This window comes from Dasypus novemcinctus, chromosome 27 (genome assembly GCF_030445035.2).
Source record: "Dasypus novemcinctus isolate mDasNov1 chromosome 27, mDasNov1.1.hap2, whole genome shotgun sequence".
Classification (NCBI taxonomy): Eukaryota; Metazoa; Chordata; class Mammalia; order Cingulata; family Dasypodidae; genus Dasypus; species Dasypus novemcinctus.
The window spans coordinates 44,521,454-44,545,503 of NC_080699.1; the positions used below are offsets into that span (position 1 = coordinate 44,521,454).

The 24,050-nt window shown below is 44.1% G+C and overlaps 1 protein-coding gene across 4 annotated transcripts; it reads left to right on the forward strand.

Moving 5' to 3' along the window:
- Window positions 1–70: 70 nt before the first annotated feature.
- ACAD8 (acyl-CoA dehydrogenase family member 8) lies at window positions 71–22,814 on the forward strand. 4 transcript variants are annotated; one of them, XM_071212437.1, is made up of 12 exons: window positions 127–262; window positions 715–1,055; window positions 13,497–13,597; window positions 15,896–16,065; window positions 16,593–16,702; window positions 17,079–17,155; window positions 17,528–17,665; window positions 18,925–19,060; window positions 19,137–19,234; window positions 19,569–19,721; window positions 20,099–20,201; window positions 21,984–22,814. In XM_071212437.1, exons 3-12 carry the CDS (start codon window positions 13,565–13,567, stop codon window positions 22,034–22,036), a joined length of 1,071 nt encoding a protein of 356 aa, XP_071068538.1. In that variant the 5' UTR covers window positions 127–262; window positions 715–1,055; window positions 13,497–13,564; the 3' UTR covers window positions 22,037–22,814. The 4 variants fall into 4 exon arrangements, with proteins under 4 accessions (XP_058145279.1, XP_071068538.1, XP_071068540.1 ...); XM_071212439.1 differs by lacking the exon at window positions 715–1,055 and adding an exon at window positions 14,308–14,373 and having other exon boundaries at window positions 133–262; XM_058289296.2 differs by lacking the exon at window positions 715–1,055 and having other exon boundaries at window positions 71–262.
- The last annotated feature ends 1,236 nt before the right edge of the window (window positions 22,815–24,050 follow it).

The window sequence follows — 24,050 nt, forward strand, 5'->3', positions numbered from 1 at the left end:
GCGGCGCGGGGGATGCCGGGAGTTGTAGTCCCGGCTCCTCCAGGGCGGCGCCCGAGGCCAGTGCGCGGGCGAGGCGGGACTACACCTCCCAGCGCGTAGCGGGGCCGGCCCGAGGTCTAGGGCGCTGTCTGCTCGCAGGGCTGCGTCGCCGCCATGCTGAGGAGCGCTTGCCGGGGCCTTGGGGCCCCGCTGGCCCGCCTGCGCGCGGCCCTGCGCGCTCCGGTCGAGAAGGGCCGCCGGGGCCTGAGCTCCTGCATCGACCGTAAGGCTCGCTCGGGCAGTGTGGGGCTGTGGGTCTGGCGTCCGCGGGGCCGCAGCCTCCACCCCCGTCCCTCGCCAGGGCGCTCGCCGTTCGCTCCCCGGCCAGGGTCCGCCGCCCGCGGAGCGCGCCCTTGGCGCCCTGGGTCCCCCGCCCGCGGAGCGCGCCCTTGGCGCCCTGGGTCCCCCGCCCGCCGAGCGCGCCCTTGGCGCCCTGGGTCCCCCGCCCGCCGAGCGCGCCCTTGGCGCCTACTGCGTCTTGCTGAGCGTTACCCGGCCTGTTCTCCTGCCCGCAGAGCGCTCCCTTTACGCCCTCTGCGTCTCCCCAGATGGTCACCCGGCCCAGCCCCGTGCCATGCCCCCGGAGCACCCCCTTGCTGGCCGCCGGCCCTCGCCCCTGCTCGTTCCGAGCGTCGGGTCTCTCTGCGCTCCTCTCCCATCCCACCCCACTAACAGCTTGGGGAAGGCGTCTTCTGAAAAGTGTATCTGAACCCCCGCATTCATCGGAGCCCCGCAGTCCCACTGCGCCCTTCCAAAGGAACCTGCGCGTTGCTCTTGGGAAACGACCACCTGCCCGCCTTGAAGGGGCCTTCTGAGGATGGAAAGATGCAACACTACCTTGATGCCGTAGAGATCCATACTTGTTCCTGATGCTGTTCCTTAATTGCTTAACTCTTCCTTAAATTTAGTTTACCTTATGAACCTCTTGGAACACCATGCTTCATAAGTTTACTTAAGAGTAAAATAACTGCTTTCCATTTCACCTTCTAATCTATGTTACGATTCCCATGTTTCAGGTAAGGAAATGGATGCTTGGGGAAGTGAAGGAGCTTGTAGCTTTGGCTTTTTAAAATCACAATAGGTCATAAAAGTAATCTGTAATTTTTGTATATGGTGGTGATAAATGAGCAAAAGCTAGAGATAAAAGATTTGTTCACAAATATAGATTTTATAACTTTACAACTGTAGCTATAAAACAGCTTCACTGTTGGAATTCCTCAAGGAAAAATAACTGTTATTGCAAATGGAAAACTACCAGACATTACAGGAAAGTATCTTAAGGGTCCTGGGCAGATTGGAAAATAGCCCACCAGCCAGTTTTTGACTTCTCTGTCAAGTACCTAGCCACTTCAGTTTTTCTCAGTTTTTAACTTATTTTAGATAAATGACAATTCTTTTTAAAGCAGAATAGTCTATGAATACCTCCATTTGACAATCACCTCTATAAACTACCCTAAGGAATAGGATAGTGTTTTCAAGTCCCAAAACTCCTTCAACAGGCCTTGTCCTGTTCTAACGTTTACAGTTGGCACAGCAAGGTCACTCTGGTCCAAACAAAGCAGCCAAGGAATTGTTCTAGCAACAGCTAAGTTAAATATGAGTATTTCTGGTAGCTAGAGGTGTAACTTCAGCCATAGAGACCATCTTTCACCTTTTAAAGAGAACATCTCTTTTATTTAATCAAATGAAAAGAAATTGTCTAAATGGATATTATTGTATCAAATCAACAGATATGGACAACAAATATTTCTCATTGTTTCACTGCATTTAATTATAGTTTAATATAGAGACTAACAACAAGATAAGTATGGAAATAAGATTTGTTAATATTCCTGTCTTGGTAACTTTTTTCTTTGATTGAAAACATTAACAGTCTATAAATTGTTCGGGGTTTTTTTGGTCACATTTTGTTTTGGTCAATCTTTCCCTAAGTTTTTAAAGAACTTTTTGAGATTTTTATAGAGATATTATTGGGATCAATAACTTTATAGCAGCACTATCCAACAGAAATGAAATGTAAACCACATATATAATTTTAATTTGGTAACCATATTTTTTTTTTAATTTTTATTTTTTTATTGACTTTGTAATAATACTACATTAAAAATATATATGTGAGGTCCCATTCAACCCCACCCCCCCCACCCCCCCTTTCCCCCTCTCAACAACACTCGTTCCCATCATCATGACACATCCATTGGATTTGGTAAGTACATCTTTGGGCACCTCTGCACCTCATAGACAATGGTTCACATCATGGCCCATACTCTCCTCCATTCCATCCAGTGGGCCCTGTGAGGATTTACAATGTCCGGTAATTACCTCTGAAGCACCATCCAGGGCAGCTCCATGTCCCAAAGACGCCTCCACCTCTCATCTCTTCCTGCTTTTCCCCATACCCATCGTCCACCATGTCCACTTTTCCCAATCCAATGCCACCTCTTCTATGTGGACATTGGATTGGTTGTGTCCATTGCACCTCTATGTCAAGAGGAGGCTCAGATTCCACATGGATGCTGGATGCAATCCTCCCATTTTCAGTTGTAATCACTCTAGGCTCCATGGTGTGGTGGTTGTCCTTCTTCAACTCCATCTTAGCTGAGTGTGGTAAGTCCAATAGATCAGATTGTAGGTGCTGGAGTCTGTTGAGGCTCAGGACCTGGCTATCACATTGTCAGTCCAGAGATTCAAATCCCCTAAATATATCTTAAACCCCAACATTAACTGCACCTCCAGCACATTAGCATGAAAGTCTTATGAAGGGAGATCCCATCTGAGTCCAGATTCATCACACATAAACACCATTTCCAAAGAGGGGCCATCTGCCCTGGTAGTTAACCTCATCGGCCATGACCATAACTCCCATGGGTCTCTTTAGCCCTCAAAGGAACCAATATCTGGGGGTTGTATCTGCTTTATCTGTCTCTCTGACTCTGCTCAGTTGTGAATGAGGGCAATCCTTCTGCCAGCCTCCAGACTCTTTTTTAGAAACTCGTAGCCATATAAACTCATTTCTCCTTTCCATTTCCCCCTTACTTTAGGTCAAACAGCATTTTAAAGTCATGGTATTTTATGTAGACATGGATATTCTGCTGATCCGCATTGAACCTTCCGTATAAGGTCATTTTCCAGTTGCATCATCAGTTGGTAGTTGATAGTGGTCCCTCGTTGCCAGGGAGGCTCATCCCCGGGTGTCATGTCCCCCGCTGGGGGGAAGGCATTGCATTTACATGCTGAGTTTGGCTTCGAGACTGGCCACATTTGAGTAACATGAAGGCTGACAGGAGGAAATTCCCAGGCACAATGTTGCTCTAGGCCTTGTTCTTATTTTAGGTTTATCAGCTCACAAGCATAGTCATTAGCATCAGGGGCTCACTGTTGAACCCTCACTCCCTCCCGGTCCCCGCCACTGTACCTGGGAGACTGTCGCTGCTCCCCTAGGGACCACGACAGAGCACCACTGGCCAGGAACCCAGTACCCCCCCCTACTGTGGTTTTTAATTGTTGCCACTATAAGTATATCCAAACATTACCATGCACCCTGGACATATGTTCTGTACAGCTCCCTGTCAGCCATATATCACCTGTCATTGGTATCCCATACCAGTATCCCTCCATTGCCATTGTTGAAACACTCTGTGATCCAGAACTCCCCGAAATTTGAAGCCCAATATAATGTCATGGTCCCTTACTAGGGAATGGCATATAGCGATGGGTTTAAAGGATAGATAAAGAACTTAGATAAAGAATGTTGACTTGAAAAAATTCCACATCCTATCTTTTTCTTTTTTCTTTCCCCCCCCCCCCCCAATTATTCAGCTTTTCTTCACAGGAGTCCTAGACCACAGCAATGTATATATATAATATACAGCACTCCCACACATCCACCAGAAAACCTTTTCCCTTCCACAGTGATACTCTTACGCCCTATTCATATCATATTTACTTAAAGTGATGTACAGAGTCTGAGACATTAGCTTTCTAACAAGGTGACATCTGTGCTTACATTATGGTGCATACTTTAGGATACACAGTTCTTTACATTTTTAGTTACCCTATGTTTTACATTATGGTTTACATTATCAGTCTGTCATCTCCTATATGTTATGGTGTAATATTACATGTTTTATATCCATCCTTGTGTACTCTCAAGAAACTCCTCTCTTACCCCCCATTTACTTTGGTTCCACACATTTAACGTCCATTTTCCCTTCCACCTTGGTGCCCACAGTGACAGCCAACCTCCGTTTCCTGAGGAGCCACTTCCAGAGATAGATGGAATAGTGTTCAGGGCCTAACTTGCTCAACTGCCCCAATGCCCTGGGAGCCACCCTTTCTCTCGAGGGATACAGTTCCCTCTATTTGATGGCATTAGTCCTCCCCAGGATGTGGGTCCACCCCCACTCTCACTACTTGGGTTTCTACCCCATGGTGTCACCCACTCTGGCAGAATGAGCATTTAGACATTCCCCAGGAGCCCGTCCTGCATCAGACCCTCCCCTCTGAGCATTCTAAACAGGTAACCCTCTTTATTATATTTTGATATGATTTTCTCGGCATTTTACTCTCCACCAACACCTGACCCTCTCCTGTGTTCGTATGCTACCCCTCCCTCCCCCCACTTTTGGGCAACGTTACCCATCCGTCCCTCCCCAGCCACCCTCAAACCCGCAAAGCCCCAACCAAAGGCAACCCCTTGCCCCCCTTTTATCTCTTCTTTGTGTTCATACTTACCACCATCTCGTCTTAAATTCCACCCCTGCAGACATCGGCTCATATCCTTCCTCCACCCTCCGATTTCCTGTAAGCCTATCATTCAGTCACTTGCTATCTAGGGCAGCTTGTTTATTTCATATCATTGAGGTCATGTTGTATTTGTCCTTCAATGTCTGGGTTGCTTCACTCAACATAAGGTTCTCAAGATTCATCCATGTTATCACATGTGCTTGTAGTGTGTTTGTTCTTACAGCGAGTAGTATTCCATTGTGTGTATATACCACATTTTATTGATCCACTCATCTGTTGATGGGCATTTGGGTTGATTCCAACTTTTGGCAATAGTGAACAATGCTGCTATGAACATTGGTGTACATATATCGGTTTGTGTCCTTGTTTTCAGTTCTGCTGGGTATATACCCAGCAGTGGTATTGCTGGGTCATATGGCAAATCTATGGCTAGTTTTTTGAGAAACCGCCATACTGTCCTCCAGAATGGTTGGATCCTTCTGCATTCCCACCAGCAGTGGATGAGTGTTCCCCTTCCTTCACATCCTCTCCAGCACTTGTATTCTTCTGTTTTTTTCATAGCTGCCAATCTTATGGGTGTAAGATGGTATCTCATTGTAGTTTTTGATTTGCATTTCCCTGATAGCTAGAGATTTGGAACATTTTTTCATGTGCTTTCTTGCCATTTGTATTTCTTCTTCGGAGAAGTGTCTGTTTAAGTCTTTTTCCCAATTTTTAAATGGGTTGTTTATCTTTTTATTTTCAAGATATAGGAGTTCTTTATATATGCAAGTTATAAGTTTCTTATCAGATATATGATTGCCAAATATTTTCTCCCACTGTGTGGGCTCCCTTTTTACTTTCTTGACAAACTCCTTTGAGGTGCAGAAGGCTTTAATTTTGAGGAAGTCCCATTTATCTATTAGTTCTTTTGCTGCTCGTGCTTTTGGTGAGATATTCATAAATCCATTTCCTATTACAAGGTCCTGTAGATGTTTCCCTACACTGCTTTCTAAGGTTTTTATGGTCTTGGCTCTTATATTTAGGTCTTTGATCCATCTTGAGTTGATCTTTGTATAAGGTGTGAGATGGTAATCCTCTTTCATTCTTCTACATATGGCTATCCAGTTCTCCAGGCACCATTTGTTGAATAGGCCACTCTCTCCCAGTTGAGAGGGTTTGGTGGCTTTATCGAATATTATGTGGTTGTATATGTGAGGTTCTATATCAGAGCTTTCAATTCGATTCCATTGGTGTATGTGTCTCTCCTTATGCCAATACCATGCTGTTTTCACCACCGTAGCTTTATAGTATGTTTTGAAGTCAGGTAGTGTGATTCCTCCATTTTCGTTTTTCTTTTTCAGTATGTCTTTGGCTATTCGGGGTCTCTTTCCTTTCCAAATAAATTTCATAGTTAGTTTTTCTAGTTCCTTAAAGAAGGCTGCATTGATTTTTATTGGGATTGCATTGAATGTGTAGATCAGTTTTGGTAGGATAGACATCTTAATAATGTTCAGTCTTCCTATCCATGAACAAGGAATAGTCTTCCATTTATTTAGGTCTTCTTTGATTTCCTTGAACAATCTTGTATAGTTCTCGGTGTATAAGTTCTTTACCTCTTTAGTTAAATTTATTCCTAAGTATTTGATTTTTTTGTTTACTATTGTGAATGGTATTTGTTTCTTGATTTCCTCCTGATCTTGCTTATTATTGGTGTACAGAAATGCTACTGATTTTTGCGCATTGATCTTATAACCTGCGACTTTACTAAACTCATTTATGAGTTCTAGAATCTTCGTTGTAGATCTCTCAGGGTTTTCTATGTATAGGATCATGTCATCTGCAAATAATGAAATTTTGACTTCTTCCTTTCCAATTTGAATGCCTTTTATTTCTGGTTCTTGCCTCAGTGCTCAAGCAAGTACTTCTAAGACAATGTTAAATAGGAGCGGAGACAGTGGGCATCCTTGTCTTGTTCCTGAGTTTAGAGGGAAGGAGTCTAGGATTTCTCCATTGTAAACAATATTGGCTTTAGGTTTTTCATATATACTCTTTATCATGTTCAAAAAATTCCCTTGTATTCCAATCTTTTGGAGTGTTTTTATCAAGAAAGGGTGCTGTATTTTGTCAAATGCTTTTTCTGCATCAATAGATATAATCATGTGATTTTTTTCCTTCAATCTGTTTATATGGTGTATTACGTTGATTGATTTTCTTATGTTGAACCATCCTTGCATACCTGGGATGAATCCCACTTGGTCGTGGTGTATAATACGTTTAATGTGTTGTTGAATACGATTAGCAAGTATTTTGTTAAGTATTTTTGCGTCTAGGTTCATTAGAGAAATTGGTCTGTAATTTTCCTTTCTTGTGATGTCTTTGTTTGGCTTTGGTACTAGGGTAATGTTGGCATCATAGAAGGAGTTGGGTAATGTTCTTTCTGTTTCGATGTTTTGGAATAGTTTCAGCAGGATTGGTGTCAGTTCTTTCCGGAATGTTTTGTAGAATTCACCTGTGAAGCCATCTGGCCCTGGGCTCTTCTTAGTTGGGAGATTTTTAATAACTGATTCTATCTCTCTGCTTGTGATTGGTTTGTTAAGATCATCAATTTCTTCTTTTGTCAATATGGGCTGCTTATGTGTTTCTAGGAATTTGTCCATTTCCTCTAGATTGTCATTTTTGTTGGAATATAGTTTTTCAAAATATCCTTTTATGATAGTCTTTATTTCTGTGGGGTCAGTGGTGATATCGCCTTTCTCATTTCTTATTTTGTGTATTTGCATCTTCTCTCTTTTTTTCTTTGTTAGTGTTGCTAAAGGTTTGTCAATTTTGTTAATCTTCTCAAAAAACCAGCTCTTGGTCTTGTTTATCTGTTCAAGTGCTTTCTTATTTTCTATTTCATTTAGTTCTGCTCTTATCTTTGTTATTTCCTTCCTTCTTCTTCCTGTTGGGTTACTTTGTTGTTGTTTTTCTAATTCCTTCAAATGTGCAGTTAGTTCTTCAATTTTTGCTCTTTCTTCTTTTTTGATATATGAATTTATGGCTATAAACTTCCCTCTCAGTACTGCTCTTGCTGCATCCCATAAATTTTGGTATGTTGTGTTATCATTATCATTTGTTTCAAGATAGTCATTGATTTCTTTTGAGATTTCCTCTTTGACCCACTGTTTTTCTAAGAGTGTGCTGTTTAATTTCCAAATCGTGGTGTGAAATCTGGGCTTCTGTCCCTTGCAAATCTCCAGCTTGACTCCACTGTGGTCAGAGGTAATGTTTTGTATGATTTCAATCTTTCTGAATTCGTTCAGCCTTTCTTTGTGGCCTAGCATATGATCTATCTTGGAGAATGATCCTTGTGCGCTTGAGAAAAATGTATATCCTGCTGTGTTTGGGTGTAGCGATCTATATATGTCTATTAGATCAAGCTCCTCTAATATACTATTCAGATGTTTTGTTTCTTTGGTGATTCTCTTTTGAGATGTTCTGTCCAGAGTTGATAGTGGTGTATTAAAATCCCCCACTATAACTGTAGATGTATCTATTCTTTCACTTAGTTTTTCCAGCGTTTGCCTGATGTATTTAGAGGCACCCTTGTTAGGGGCATAGATATTTATGATTGTTCGATCTTCTTGAGAGATTTTCCCTTTGACTAAAATGTAGTATCCTTCTTTGTCTCTCACAATTGTTTCACATTTAAAGTCTATTTTGTCTGATATTAATATAGCTACTCCTGCCTTTTTTTGGTTATTGTTAGCTTGTATGATTGTTTTCCAGCCATTCACTTTCAATCTCCATGCGTCTCTGGGTCTAAGATGTGTCTCTTGTAGACAGCATATGGATGGGTCATATTTCCTTATCCAATGTCCCAGTCTGAATCTTTTGATAGGTGAGTTTAATCCGTTGACATTCAGTGTTATTACTATCAAGGAATTATTTGTGTTAGCCATATTTTGATTGGATTTGTGTTTGTCATATTTTGTATATATTTTTTTTGTCTTTTTTGTTGTTGTTGTTGGTCTTATACTCTCCTCCAACTTTGCCTTTCCTGTTTTTTCCTTTCTTCCTGCAGAACTCCCTTTAGAATTTCTTGAAGGGGAGGTTTCTTGTTGGTATACTCTTTCAGTTTCTGTTTGTCTGCGAATATTTTAAACTCTCCATCATGTTTGAATGCTAGTTTAGCTGGATAGAGTATTCTTGGTTGGAAAATTTTTTTCCTTTAGTACCTTGACTATATCATACCACTGTCTTCTTGCCTCCATGGTTTCAGAAGAGAAATCAGCACTTAATCTAATTGAGCTTCCCTTGTATGTGATGGTTTTCTTTTCTCTTGCTGCTTTTAGAATTTTCTCTTTGTCTTGAGCATTGGATAATTTGACAAGTATATGTCTTGGGGTGGGCCTGTTGGGGTTTATGACTTGTGGAGTGCGCTGTGCTTCTTGGATATGTACATCTGTCTCTTTCAGTAGATTTGGGAAGTTTTCAGCCATTATTTCCTGCAACACTCCTTCTGACCCCTTTCCCTTCTCTTCACCTTCTGGAATGCCTATAATACGTATGTTTGAGCGTTTTGCATTGTCATTCAGGTCCCTAAATCCTAATTGGATTTTTTCTATCTTCTTATTGACCCCTTCTACTATCTGTTTGATTTCTGATGTACTGTCTTCCACATCACTAATTCTCTGCTCTGTCTCTTCTAGTCTGCTGATATTTGCTGCAAGTGTATTTTTGATTTCTTGAACTGTGGTGTTCATTCCCATCATATCTGTTATGTTTTTGCGTATGTCTGCAATTTCCCCTCCAAGTGATGTCTTCATGTTGTTAACCTCTTTCATTACTGCATCAAATTTGTCGGTGATAAATGTTCTGAGATCTTTCATTGCTTGTGCCAAGTTTTGCTCCCCTTCGTGATTATTGGTTTGTTGATTGGATTCAGCCATGTTTTCCTGATTATTGGTTTGGTTTGTAGATTTTTGTTGCTTTCTGGTCATCTCTTTATTTTGACGAATTTAATCAGTTCCTTAGCTTCTTTGTCTGCTCTTGGAGGTTAATTAGTTGTTATTTTTGCATAGGTGTGATATCTTCTCTTTGTCACTTTTTTCTTCTTATTCTAGTTACTTGTTGGTTAAGTTCACTTTAGAGGAAAGTATTAGTGTTGGGGAAAGGCAATTGTGTAAGCAAGGGAAAAGTGTAAAGTAGAATTGGTGATGTATGTTAACAAAGCAAGAATATGAGATCTGGGAGGATGGAGGTTAGATTCATGTAGATTGTATAGAGTTATAGCTGTAGGTAGAGTACCTTTTATGAAGTAGATGACTGAATATGGGAGGAATATGATATGAGCTACAAAGCTATTGTTTTCATGAGAGAGGGAAAAAGAAAAGAAAGGTAATAGTTTCAAGAGTGGATAACAGAAAACAGAACAAAGGTATTAGAAATTAAGAGTTAGACACTTTGTGGATCAAAGAACGGGAGGTGGGGGGTGGAATATAGGAGAGACAGTAGATGATAGTGGATATCAAGATGCAGGGGAAGGGGGATAGTGTAGGTAGCCTAAATCAGTTCACACAGAAATGAGGCAGTGGAGGATGGGAAAACCCAGCAAATGTGAGGTGTTCCCTGTAGCACCTATTATATACTTGAATTAAAATAAAATAAGTGGAAGATGAGGGACAAGAGGGAAAGAGAAAACCGAAAAAAAAAAACCTAATTATAATAAAAAAAGAAAGACAAGAGGAAAGGAAGAAAGAAAAAGAGGATGGGCAAACGGTGGGGAACGGATAGGGGGAAGAGAGATACAGGTATACACGTGTCACAATTGCAACACTATCTAAAACAACAACTTCCCCCCGCTTTGCCCTAAAACCCCCTGTCTGTCTGCCCAAATGGGTCTGCAAGCACCTCCCTTCCCACAAACCCCCAATAGGCCGCCCAGGGCCCACAAACTCCCCAGTACTGCAGATGCTCCAAAAAAAAAAAAAATTAAGTAAAATAAATTAAAAGAAAAACAAAAAAAACAAAGAACAGAAACCCCTCCGCAGGCCCGGCTCTGCCCGCTGCTGCCCGCCACGGAGGCCTGGACCGGCTCTGCCCGGCTCCTTACGCCGCCGCGGCCTGGCCTGGCTCTGCCCGGCTCCGCTCGCTACAGCGGCCCAGCCGGCTCCCGCGTCCACCTCCCGCCGCCGCGGCCTGGACCGGCCCCGCCCGGCTCCGTACGCCGCCGCAGCCCGGCCCGGCTACGCCCGGCTACGCTTGCTACAGCGGCCCAGGCCCGGCTCCGGCGTCCGCCGCCCGCCGCCGCGGCCTGACGGCCTGAACCGGCCCCGCCCGGCTCCGCACGCCGCCGCGGCCCGGCTCGGCCCAGCTCGGCCCCGCCCGGCCCCGCTCGCCGCCGGCGCAGCCCGGCCCGGCTCCGGCGTCCGCCGCTGTGGCCCGGCCTGGCTCAGCCCCACCGAGCGGGGCTAGATGCCTCGTCTCCGCCTACCCAAGGAGGGAATCCTCTACAGGTAGGTGGGATCTCCGTGTATATTTCACAGACGGATCCTCTCTGTTACCTTCCCTCCAAATCGATGTCCAGACACCTCCGGACCAGCAAAAATCCCGAAACAATCCGGTCCCAAAGAGTCTCCAACGCTGCCCAGCCGATTCCCTGCAGAAGACCCTAACAGGGATGTTCACTCAGCCGCCATCTTGCCCCCTCCCCTGGTAACCATATTTTTAACCATGGAAAACTCTAGTGCATAGCGCAGCTTTATGGTTGCTGTGTTGATTAGATCTGTAATATCCTGGTTGTCCACTGCTCTTTGCCTTAATGTTTTTCACCTTCAGAATTTACCTGAATTATTTCTGTGATGTCATCTTTAAATAAGAGGAATGAAAAATTCATTGAACACCCCAAACTCCTTTTCATAGTACTTTCTACATGGAAGGCAGCTTACAGGTCTTTTAATCTAATTTCCTCATTTTATAGATGAGGAAATTTGCTCAATATCTGATGCAGCCCCCTTTTTTAGAGTTGACTTACTGAAAGTCATACAGGTAATCATTTCAGAACCAGAGCTCAAAAGCCAGTTTGCTCATCTGTTGCTCTTTTACAACAATTTGCTGTTGCTCCTCAAGCATTCCTTTAACACTAAAATTCTCATATGAACAGTTGATTCTAGGTCTACCTTGGATGCATTTAAAGAACCTTACATTGTACAGAGTTATTTTTTTTCCCCCTAAGTTGCTCTGTCATGAAGACACCTAATCTCACTAACCTCATTTGGGCCCCTTTTCTATTTATCTTTACCTTTTTAGTGTGTGCCTTGGCTTCTTATATTCTGCCAGTAATTATGGCAAAGTTCACAAGACCTGGTTTTTGTTTGTTTTGTATTTATAGTACATTGTTTCTGAGAATTTAGGTATTTTTATTTAGTCATTATGCTTTCTTGTATATGATTTACCTTTAACTTTGTCTTTTCCAGTTTTTTTTCTCCAGGTAATAACCTTGGGTGTTGTTTTTTTAATTCCCTTTTCTAAAAGTGATAACGGTGTTATTATCACACACAAAAAGTAATTGAATCATGTGCTTATGCGTGACTTGTCTAAAACGCTTCTCTGTTGTTTACTTAGAATGGAATTCAAATCTATTTCTTAAATTGGTTCCTTAAGCTACTTGCTATTAGGAAATAGCCATGATCATTTATTCTGTCAAATAATAATAATTGTTACTATTTATTGAGCTCTTGCTAGGACTGAAATTTTGTAGCATTTTTTTTTCCTGTAATATAGCAGTATTACCTCTCATGTCATCCTTTTGTGAATGGATCTTATTCTCTTTTGTGACCCCAGCCCTGGGACATAGTAGAACCTGAATAAATACTCTTTTTTGCTGTCATCTGCAGCAGTACTTGTGCACGATTGTTTGAATAAGTGGCCTAATTCCTGGTCAGGGAGCTGCAAATTGTTTGTCCCTCACCATATTCCTGAGAGTCATACATAGGTATCTGCTGTGGGATTCTCAAGGTAGCCTACTCTTTAATGTTCACAAGTCTTTATTTCTGTGAGTTCCCATTTTTAGGAGTCCCAGTCACAGAGGGAATTACCTTCTTGACTCACACAACCAGCAGTTGCTGATGCCCGAACTGTGCATGGCTGTTATACTAAGCGTGGAAGCAAATGATGGCTCCACAGGCTTCCTTTTCCAGTTGCTCATGCTGCCCCACAGTGATCAGTTTCAGCACTGAAGGATGATGCTTTGGGGGTGATACGGGGCACCTGCATTTCATTGCTTCCCCTGAACATTTTCACATCCACCACTGTCACCTCGGGGTTTCACTGTTCCTCCAAGGATAGGTAAACTCTCCCAAGACAGAAAAAGATGAGTGTCTTTACCCTCCGGGTTCCACTGTGTGCTCTTTGATCCTTTCTGCGTCCCACTTCTGCTTCATTTCTTGCTACTGAGGCCTCTACCTGTCTGGGGCTACAACTTTTTAATTAAGTAGCTGGGATGAAATGTGTGGAAAGATCACATGCTGGTCTCTGTGGATGTGGATGTGTTGCTACAGTTGTCACCTCTCCATCAGAGAAACTGGTGCTGGGTAATGCCATTCTCTGACTGGGAAAAGCTTCCCTGTTCATTTGGGGTGGGGGGGTGGTGCTACAATAGGTCTGTCCCAGCCCCATGGAGCTTCTTGTCAGTGCTCTTCTTCCTTGGTCAGTGCCCTGGAACTGAGTGTGTGCAATCCTACCCACAGCTTCCATAGGACTAAATGAAGAGCAGAAGGAATTTCAGAAAGTGGCCTTTGACTTTGCTGCCCGAGAGATGGCTCCACACATGGCCGAATGGGACCACGAGGTAGGAGCAGTGCTTTTGGCAAGATGTTCCACCAAGTGCCTTTCCTTTGTCTTTACCTAATTTGTTCAGTGTCTGTTCTCTGTATATCAGCTCTTCCTGCAAGTGAAATGCTGGGTCTGGGGTTACTCTAATACAAAGCTCCCTTATCATCTCATAGATATCTTTTTTTTTTTGTCTTTATTCATTGTTTTAATATTACATTCAAAAAATATGAGGTCCCCATATACCCCCCACCACCCTCACCCCAGTCCTTCCCCATAGCAACATTCTCCTCCATCATCATGAGATATTCATTGCACTTGGTGAATACATCTCTGAGCATCGTTGCACCTCATGGTCAATGGTCCACATCATAGCCCACACTCTCCCACGTTCCACCCAGTGGGTCATGGGAGGACATACAATGTCCGGTAATTGTCCCTGCAGCACCACCCAGAACAGCTCCAAGCCCTGAAACTGCCTCCACATCTCATCTCTTCCTCCCATTCCCACACCCAGCAGACACCATGGCCACTTTCTCCACACCAATGCCACATTTTCTTCGATTACTAATCACAATAGTTCATGAATGGAATATCAGTAAGTCCACTCTAATCCTTACTGTATTCCTCCATCCTGTGGACCTTGGATTGGTTGTGTCCACTCCACATCTATATCAAGAGGGGGCTTAGATTCCACATGGATGCTGGATGCAATTCTCTTGCTTTCAGTTGTAGGCACTCTTGGCTCCATGGTGTGGTGGTTGACCTTCTTCAACTCCATGTTAGCTGAGTGGGGTAAGTTCAGTAAACCAGACTGTAGGAGTTGAAGTCTGTTAAGGCTCAGGGCCTGGCTATCATATGGTCAGTCCAGAGATTCAGATCCCCTAGGTATATATTAAACCCCAGCACCAACTACAATTCTGGTGAAGTAACAAGAAAGGCTTGTGAAAAAAGATCACATCTGAGCCCAGCTCCATCACGCAGAAACACCAACTCCAAAGAAGGGCCAACTGACATGGCACTGAACTCCATCTGCCATGATCATAAAACCTGTGGGTCTCTGTAGCCCTCAGAAGAACCAATACCTGGGGTTGTATCTACTTTATCTGTCTCTGGGAGTCTGCTGAGGTGTTAGATATCTTTTTTAATTGAGCAAAGATTTGGACATACTTAAAAATCAAAGGCAGCTCTATACTTAATAATAATAAAAAAGAAGCTAATCCAAAAAACCAGTCCTGCAGCACACATTTTTAAAATTAATTTTTTAATTTACGAACATTCTATACCCATCAAACAAAAAAACTCCCCCCATCTTTGACCCATCCCGTGATAACCTCTAATCTCCTTTTGTCTCTGAATTTGATATTTCTAGATATCTCATATAAATGACATCATACAATATTTCATCATGTGTGCCTTACTTACTTCACCCAGCATCGTGTGTGCAAAATTCATCCCTGTTGCAGCATGTCTCGTAGCTTCATTCCCTCTTGTGGCTGAATACTACTCCAGTGTATGGTTATAACACATTTTGGTTATCGTTCTTCTGCTGGTGAACACTGATGTTGTTGCCACCTTTTGGCTATTGTGAATAATGTTACCAACATTGGAGAACAAGTATCAGTTTGAGACCATTTTCGCTTTCTTTGGGTATATACCTAGGAGTGGAATTGCCAGGTCATAGGGTAGTTCTTTATTTAACTTTTGAGAAATCTCCATATAGCTTTCCACAGTGCCTGCCCCATTTCACATTCCCATCAAAAATGCACCGGAGTTCCAGTTCTTCTGGATCGTCTCCAAACACTTATTATTTTCCATTAAAAAATAATAATAATAACCTTGTGGGTGTGAAGTGGTTATCTCATTATAGTTTTGATTTATGTTTTCGCAATGACTAATGATGAGCATCTTTTCATATGCGTATTGGCCTTTTGTATATTCTTTTTGGAAAAATGTTCAAGTCCTTTGCCCATTTTTAAATTGGGTTGTCTTTTTGTTGTTGCATCATAAAGGTCCTTATACATTCTGGTTATTAAGCCCTTATCAGATATATGGTTTGCAACTGTTTTCTTCCATTTTGTCCATTTTCTTAGATTGCTTTTTTTTTTTTATTTGAAAAGTTGTGAGCTAACAAAACAATCATGTGAACTTCTTAGATTGCATTTTAACTGACATCACTGTAGGATGACAAATTGGCCTATTGAGAGAATCCCTACACTCTGCCAAATATAAACCTCCATTTCCTGTCCTGGTACTCCCTCTAGAGAGGCTCGTCTGTGTGTCAGTAACTGACGACCCCGCTCTCCTTTGTGCGCAGGAGCTCTTCCCTGTAGATGTGATGCGGAAGGCAGCCCAGCTTGGCTTTGGAGGAGTCTACATACGGACAGATGTGGGTGGGGCCGGGCTGTCCCGGCTTGACTCTTCCATCATCTTTGAAGCCTTGGCGACAGGCTGCACCAGCACCACAGCCTATATAAGCATCCACAAGTGAGTCTTCTGGCTTGGAAAGCACAATGAAGCACTCGTGAGTTTTTTGGGAAGTTCCAGATATGTAGGGGAAAGATTTCTCCCCAACTTGCTGCCCTTGAAGAAGTAGACTGTTAAAAGTCCACACGAGGTCTGTTGCTGCCTGTTGGACTTGAGAACGTCTTCCTATATGTTGCCTAGAGAATCAGGTCTGCCAGCTTTCTCCCAAATCCTAAATCAAGCTGGTATTGTAAGACTTCTCCAGTAGAATGCTTGTGGCCCAACCCAAAGACGAAACCACCAGTAATCTTGGGAAATAATAAAAAGTACACATAATTCTCTGGTTTTTAGGTAGCTCCTTTAACTAAAAGCATCAACATCCAGATGAGAAATTCCTTGGCCCCAGTTATCTCTGGATGGTACATGTTCCAGGAATATTTAAAGTCTAACCATCTTATCTGTGGCTGTTTCCCTTCCCACTCTATTCTGCTTTACTCTCTTTGGCCTTTATTTCTGGTAAACTTTCATCTGAACGCTTTGCCTACAAGCATGTGTGCCTGGATGATTGACACCTTCGGAAATGAGGAGCAGAGGCACAAATTTTGCCCACCTCTCTGTACCATGGAGAAGTTTGCTTCCTACTGCCTCACTGAGCCAGGTGGGTTGCCTTCTGGCATGCGTGCTGCAGCAGGTGTGACTCGTGAGGTCACCAGGAACTCCTCCTCAGCACGTTGGTCGCTGCTGCCCGGGAAGCCCCCCCAGCCTGATGTGAGGGGCCTTGGGGCCTGTAGGTCCAGGTCCCCCCAAGCTGAAGAACAGACTCTCCTGGCAGCAAGCTCACCCCTAGCTAGTATGTTGGGAAATGGAAAAGGGTCTAACTGGCATTAGCGGTTTTCACCAAGTACAGTGTGGATTTTAAAGTCTCAGACTCGGAACCGTCTTTCTGTTGGGAAGGTTTCCTAGGAAATGGGGCTCCCCTGCCCTCATTGACTTCTCTCCCCCTGCCCTCTCTGCCCTCTTTGTTTTGCCCTCAGGAAGCGGAAGCGATGCTGCCTCCCTGTTGACGTCAGCTAAACGACAAGGAGACCGGTACATCCTTAACGGCTCTAAGGTGCTAGTGCACGCCCCTCCCGTCTTCCCTGTAATATCCCTGTCCCTTAGCCTCTGTGAGTCAACACTCTGGAGAATTTTTACAGGCCTCCAAATAAAGACCAACCTTATTCACCTTTACTTTTTCTGTCTCTTGTGATCTGATTCTAGGTCATTTCTTTCGTTTCTTTGTATCCTTTTTATATGCTCAACTAAATCTCTAATTCCCCAGCGTTGGTGCAGCTATTCTTTTTATCCCTCCTTACTGTCTGTGCCATTAGATACCTTAAGTGTCCAATGGTTGGAACAATCCCCTGGTTTTCCCAGACTTTATGCTCCTAGAACTCTGGTGATCCCTGATGCCTGTGCACCCCACCTCTACCCTGCACCCCAGGCCTTCATCAGCGGAGGGGGCGAATCAGACATCTATGTGGTCATGTGCCGAACTGGGGAAGCAGGCCCAAAAGGCATCTCTTGCATAGTTGTGGAGAAGGGGACACCAGGCCTCAGCTTTGGCAAGAAGGAGAAAAAGGTGAGTGGCTTTGGACAGGAAGCAAGTCGAGCTGTGAGACTCAGCCACCCTCCAGATCCACCCCTGCCTTTTCCAGGAGGCCGGTTTGCACAGATCCCAGGGCTTCCCTATTTCCCTGTATCATCCTTCCCCGTCCTTTGTAACTGCCAAGGAGTTTTGAGGCTTGTGCCCCCTTCTCATTTTAGCACAGCAGCTATTTACTGTGGATCTACTTTGGGCCAGGCCTTATGCTTGCTCTTGGGCATCAAAAACCATCAGAATCACACCTGGCCTTGTTGGGGATTACAGAACATAGGTCGTCTCGTGGAGTGTGTGTAGGGTTATAAGGCAGGTAACTGGGTGACATCGTCTGGCTCATAATTTTTTCAAATTTAATCTTGAAATAACTTCAAACTTACAAGACACTTGCAAAAATAATGTAAAACCCATAGAGAAAGCTCCAACATCCAGATACCCACATCCACCAATTTTAACATTTATCATGTATTCCACATTTATTTTGATAATAATCCTTCTATTTGTCCACCTGTCTCTTTTGTAAACATTTGAGTGTAGGTTATATACGTTGTGCATCTTGAATACATGAAACTTCCATACACATTTCCTAGTTACGAACATTTACTTACGTAACCACCTTGAGTTCATTTATCGAGTACAAGAACTTTAAAGTTGATATAAAGCTTATAGTCTCTTAATTTTTTCATCTCCTTCAATAACATCCTTTTGGGCCTTTTCTCATCCAGGGTCATGTATTAACGTTTAAGTGTCATTGTCTCTTTAGTAGCTCTATTTTTTTTTTTAATTATGGAAACATATACAACATAAGCTTTCCCATCTCAACCACTCCCAAGTACAATGTTGTGCTAACCTCGCAACCATCCCTTACCAGAATCCATCTAATTCTTACATTGTCTGTCTTTTTATAAAAGAGGATACTTACAGTGGCTCCAAAAATGAGGCCAGCCCCACCCTGATCCTAGGAAATTGTGAGGTCTGTTTTGGGGAATGGTTACCCCACACAGTTGACATTGAAAGCATATTCTCTTAATACGTTAAAAAAATTTTTTTTTAGCTGAAAGAAAAATCTTGGTGAGCATTGACAAGTCTTCAAATATGATCTTTGTTTTTCCTCATTTTAAGTTCTCTTGGGTCTAAGTCTCAGGGTAACAGAAACTGCACTTCACAAGCTTTCTGCATCGGAGAGCGCTGTCCTGTGAGATGGGTTGTCGGGCAGCCACACAGTCCCCGAATTTTGCCAGGTGGGATGGAACTCCCAGCCAACCCGAGCAGTGATCTTTGAGGACTGCGTCGTCCCTGTCACCAACAGGATTGGAGACGAGGGGCAGGGCTTCCTGATCGCCATGAACGGACTCAACGGAGGGCGGATCAACGTCGGTGAGAAGGCCAGGGGCTGGCGTGGTAAGGGTCCAGCCAGCGGCACTTGCCTGATTCCGGCCCTCTTCTTTCACAGCTTCCTGCTCTCTGGGGGCTGCCCATGCTTCAGTGGTCCTCGCCCGAGACCACCTTAACATGCGGAAGCAGTTTGGAAAGCCTCTGGCCAGTAACCAGGTGCCTCCCCAGGGGCCCCTGCCTTTGCTTTCCGGCACCGCAGCCCCCCAGGCCTCCGGGAGAGTGAGGCCATGAAGTCTGCAGTGCAGTCCTCCCAGTTTAGCCAGACCTGTGCTTCTGTCTATTGGTGATCTTTTTAAAGAGAGAACGTTGAAGCCCAGGGTGAGCAGAATGGCCATAGAATTTATAAAGCAGTGGCCTCTCTCCTCTCTGTAGACTGAGGCTTTGCACTGCTTGGAAAAGACCCTTTATTCGAGATTATGCAGGCCCCGGACCAGATGCTGGCTGGACCGAGCCCCCTCTCCTGCCTGACCTTTCTCTCCTCTTGCTGCAGTACCTGCAGTTCAAGCTGGCTGACATGGCGACCAGGCTGGTGGCCTCCCGGCTGATGGTCCGCAGTGCCGCGGTGGCCCTGCAGAAGCAGCGGGGCGATGCCGTGGCCCTGTGCTCCATGGCCAAGCTCTTCGCCACAGACGAATGCTTCGCTGTGAGTGGCAATGCCCTCAGGATCTCCTGGGCTGGCTAGGGAGCAGCTGCTAGGTCTGGGGTGGCTGAGAGGTGCCAGGCAGCTTGGGAACCCAGTCCTAGGTATGCTGCAGGAAGCACCTTGGGGCAAAAGGATAGAAAGGAGCTCACGACAGGTCTGCTGCTCCATGCGTGAGACCCTACCTCTGGGAGGCTCAGCTTGGCCCCTTGCTCAAAATCACCACCGTGCCACGTTACAAATGGCAGGGAGAGAGCCGTTTCCACCCCAGGCTGCTTGGCCACCAGGTGGCAGCCGAGCAGCACGTCCTGGCAGGGTGGTGTGGGCCACAGGGAGGGAAGCCCTTGACCCATCATACCCTGGTCCCTGCCTCCCTGCAGATCTGCAACCAGGCCTTGCAGATGCATGGAGGCTATGGCTACCTCAAAGATTACGCCGTCCAGCAGTATGTGCGGGACTCCAGGGTGCACCAGATTCTGGAAGGTAAAATGGCCAGAGACCACGCTCCTGCTTTCGCGGTGCTTCTGGTCCGCACCTTCTCCAGCCTCTGTCTCCTGCTGTCTGGGGCTTAGGGTTCCTCCAGGCCCCGTCCGGCTTCCTGCTTCCGCTCCTCTCTTTCCCTGTCCTACGCTGGAAGCAGGCATAGAACGAGCACGGGCGTCGGGAGGCCTGGGCTGGAACCTGGGCTCTGCTCTGCCACCCTGGGGAATCGCTCACTGTATCTGCTTCTCCTTCCTTATAAATATGAAAGAAGGATCAAATTGGGATGACACATGAGAAGCATTCTGAAAACTACTGGAATGACTGTCTCTTACTGTAACAATGTGCCCAGTCCTCAGGGAGCCCAGAACGCCCACCCCGTCCCTTACAGGGCAAGTGTGAGCCAGCGTCATCGCCGGCAGCTCGGCAAGTCGCCTATCTGCCACGTGGTTAAAAAGGTGATGGTATCGCTGCCGGTGGGCTTTTCAGTAGAATAAATCATCCATATGCAGGCGTCTCGGCAGCCAGGGACGTCCGGCCTGGGAAGCGTGAGCCGTGGAAGTCCAGCGCGGAGCGAGGCCTCCCCCTCCTCTAGAGCCTTGTTCTGGGCAGTGGGAAAGGCAGCTGGGCAGAGCTGCTCTCAGTGATTTTCAGTGCGGTAGGGCTGCTTTCAGGGGTATACAGAGGAAGGAGAAGCCTGTTCGCACCAGCCTCCCCATTCCTGCTCGTGCTTTAACCTGCCTCAGAATCTCTTGGAGGGCCTGTCAAAATACTGACTGTTGTGCCCACTACCCACTCTGGGGTAGGGGCTTGAGAATTTGCATGTCAAGCAAGTTTTCAAGTGAGGCTTCTTCTCTGCGCATCACTCTGAGCCCCGCTCCTCTTGTGTCCTGCCCTGGCCATGGGCCGCAGAAGTTTAGCCTGCTGGTATCTGCCACAGATCTCATCCCCAGAGTACGTTGATGAGCTCAGTCCCTTGTGCTCCAATTAAATTCCCCTTCATCTTTTTCTTCTTTTGCTCCTAGTATTACTTTCTCACCCACACTTTGTGAGTGTAGGAATCTAACTCTGTCTTTTAGCCCTGCTATAACATTTGGGAAAAGCTAAATATGTTTTGCTTCAGGCCATACCATTATTTACGTTGAAAAATTTGAGCATTGGCCACTTTACATTTTGTCTCATCTTGGACTTTGCTGTTGGACATATCTGCAATTTTAGAATGTGATTTTATTTGAGAGTCCATGATTACTCATTTTGCTAGGGGGTTCATATTTCTCTTTCCATTAAAGGCCACTATTAAAAAGAAAACAGTTGAGCCCCTCCTTTTAAGGAAATGCTTCTGTTTGTTATTTAAAATTATATTACCCAAGAACTCTCTGTTTATTATAAAAAACATAAAATATAGGAAAAATAGAAAAACAATCATTCATGCTTCCATCATCCAGAACTAATATTTTAATCTATATCCTTTTTGACTTTGTGTGTTTTTTTTCGTTAGGGAATTTTTTTTTTTTTAATTAAAATCATGCCATGTACACAGTTTAGTTGCCTGCCTTTTTTTACTTATGATATCATAAACCTTTTTCCCCTATCAGGAAAGGTTTTTTTTTTTAAAGTAAATATGAGTCCTTCTTGACATTGTACTTTGGAGAGAAATCTATGATAATCCCATTCATTGCAATGATTAAAACAACAGTTCTGGTTTAAACCCATGACTAGACTCAGCTTGGAGCACCTGGCCAGAGCTTTGGAGGGCCCTCAGATTTTCCTTTCTCCCTTTTGCAGGTAGCAATGAAGTGATGAGGATGCTTATCTCTCGAAACCTGCTCCAAGAGTAGCACGTGGAGTCGGTACACTGGCCTGATGCTAAGTGTGCAGTCTGATTCAGTATGGATTGGCTGCATTTGGGCTGTTCTGTGATGAATGGATCCTGAAGGGAAGCTGGGCAACTCTGAACGAGACCTTGACCTTGGTGTGTAGACAGCAGCTTCAGCTCTAGGATCAGCGCAGAGTTGACAGGGACCAGCAGAACCGAAGGAGCAGCCCTGATCAGAAACCTCACAGTCAAGAAGACCTAGGGCATTGTTATCCTCATGCCTTCAGCGTGCATCCTGTGAAGTGCACATCAGGCCAAAGGCATGTCTTGGAAGCCATTGTCTTGATTGGTCTACGTTTCACTGGGAACCTGGGTACCTCTATTGAGGGCTTTTGTGGGAAGAAGATATCCTCCTCTCCTTTTTGGTCTCTGTACCTCAGCTGCAGATGTAGGTTTCCATGGGCAACACGTCCTTGGTAGCTCTCCTCTGAGTGGAAATCATGCATGATACAGTGAGTATTTGGGACATTCTACCCTGTGATTGGGTGTGTCTCTACTTCTGAACTACCAGAGTATCAAGGAGCTGAGATTATTTGGAACTTTGAATGGCAGTATTTTTGTTTGTTTTTTTCTCTTTTTAAAAGCACGTGGTGTAGGAATGGTATTCAGGGCTTCTATAACTTCCTGTTAAGTACTTTGAATATATATTTTCCTATCTGAGTTTTCTCTTTTTTTGCATTTGCTCCTCTTTTTGAATACTTGTAACTATTACATTAATAAATAAAATCTACCTGTCTGTAGTCTCTCTGATTCTTCTAAAGTTGACTTTTATTTTAGCCTTTTAAGTAAGCCTTTGCAACTGTACATTTTATTGCTGTATTCAGTTAAATACTTGACTAGATTTTAGATTGATAGTAAACCTCTCCTTGACCAATTTGTCTTGTAAAAATTAGGCGCCTTAAATTAGTAATAGCTGTGCAAACTTATTCATCATTTATGAAAGTAGATTTAAAGTAATATCTAAAGATGGGGTCTTTTTGAAGAACACTGTTATAGATGATCTTTATATTATACCATCCCCTCATTTGTATAGAGAAAATATGCAAGATTTTCTGTTAACCAAGTCAATATTTCTTGAGACCAAAATTAGGCTTGTCTAGCTACAACAAAGATTTTCTTTTTGAAATGCATGCTCTAGCAATTGTTTTGGGCACTGCAGGGGGACAGGGCATGCATGTTCTATAAACTCAAATACATTTCTGCTATCAAAGAGTTTTTTCTAATAGGGAATTAAGACATAGCTACAGTGCAAGGTTCCCACATGCCTGCATAAGAGACTGAGAAAGCTGGCGGGAGGGCTGAGGTAGGAAGGGATTCATGTGGAAGGTCGAAATTTAAGCATCTATGCATCTACCAAAATGTATAATGTCTAAAGGGAATCAGAAGTCAGGAAAGAGGAGCAGGCAAAGCTCAGGAGTTGTGGGAGATGTTTGTACTTCTATTGTAATTTGGAATTGGGGTGGGATAGAAAGAAAATATAAGTTGAGTCTGGATGGAGCATTACGAAGGCCAAGGTGGGTTTGTTTGGTAAGGAGAGGAGGTTTTTTTTTATTTAATGAGACTAATGCTTTCATAAGGACATTCTGGAATACATATATGGGGTGACTGTGAGTGGGGAGAAATAAAAGGTAAGGCATACTCGGCAGGTTCTTGAGTAGCCAAGATGAGAGCTTCGAGCCTGAGCTTGGAAGGTAAAGTCGATTTGAGCACACTGTGTGCTTGCGTGTTCACCGAGGGACATGAAGATCTTAGTAATCAGCTTGCTTCCTGGCACTCCAGGAAGCAAAAGAATGGAGTACAGAAATAGCCTGTGGACTTCAAACAGGGCCAGTGTCAATAGTACTGTTTGTCCTTGCCAGATTTTGATGAAATGATAGCAAAAATGTATTTCTCATTGTTACCACCAGTTATTCAGAGTTGAGAGTTTGCTTTAGTAACCTGGCAAGGGATTTGACATCTGAAGCAAAAACTGGCTT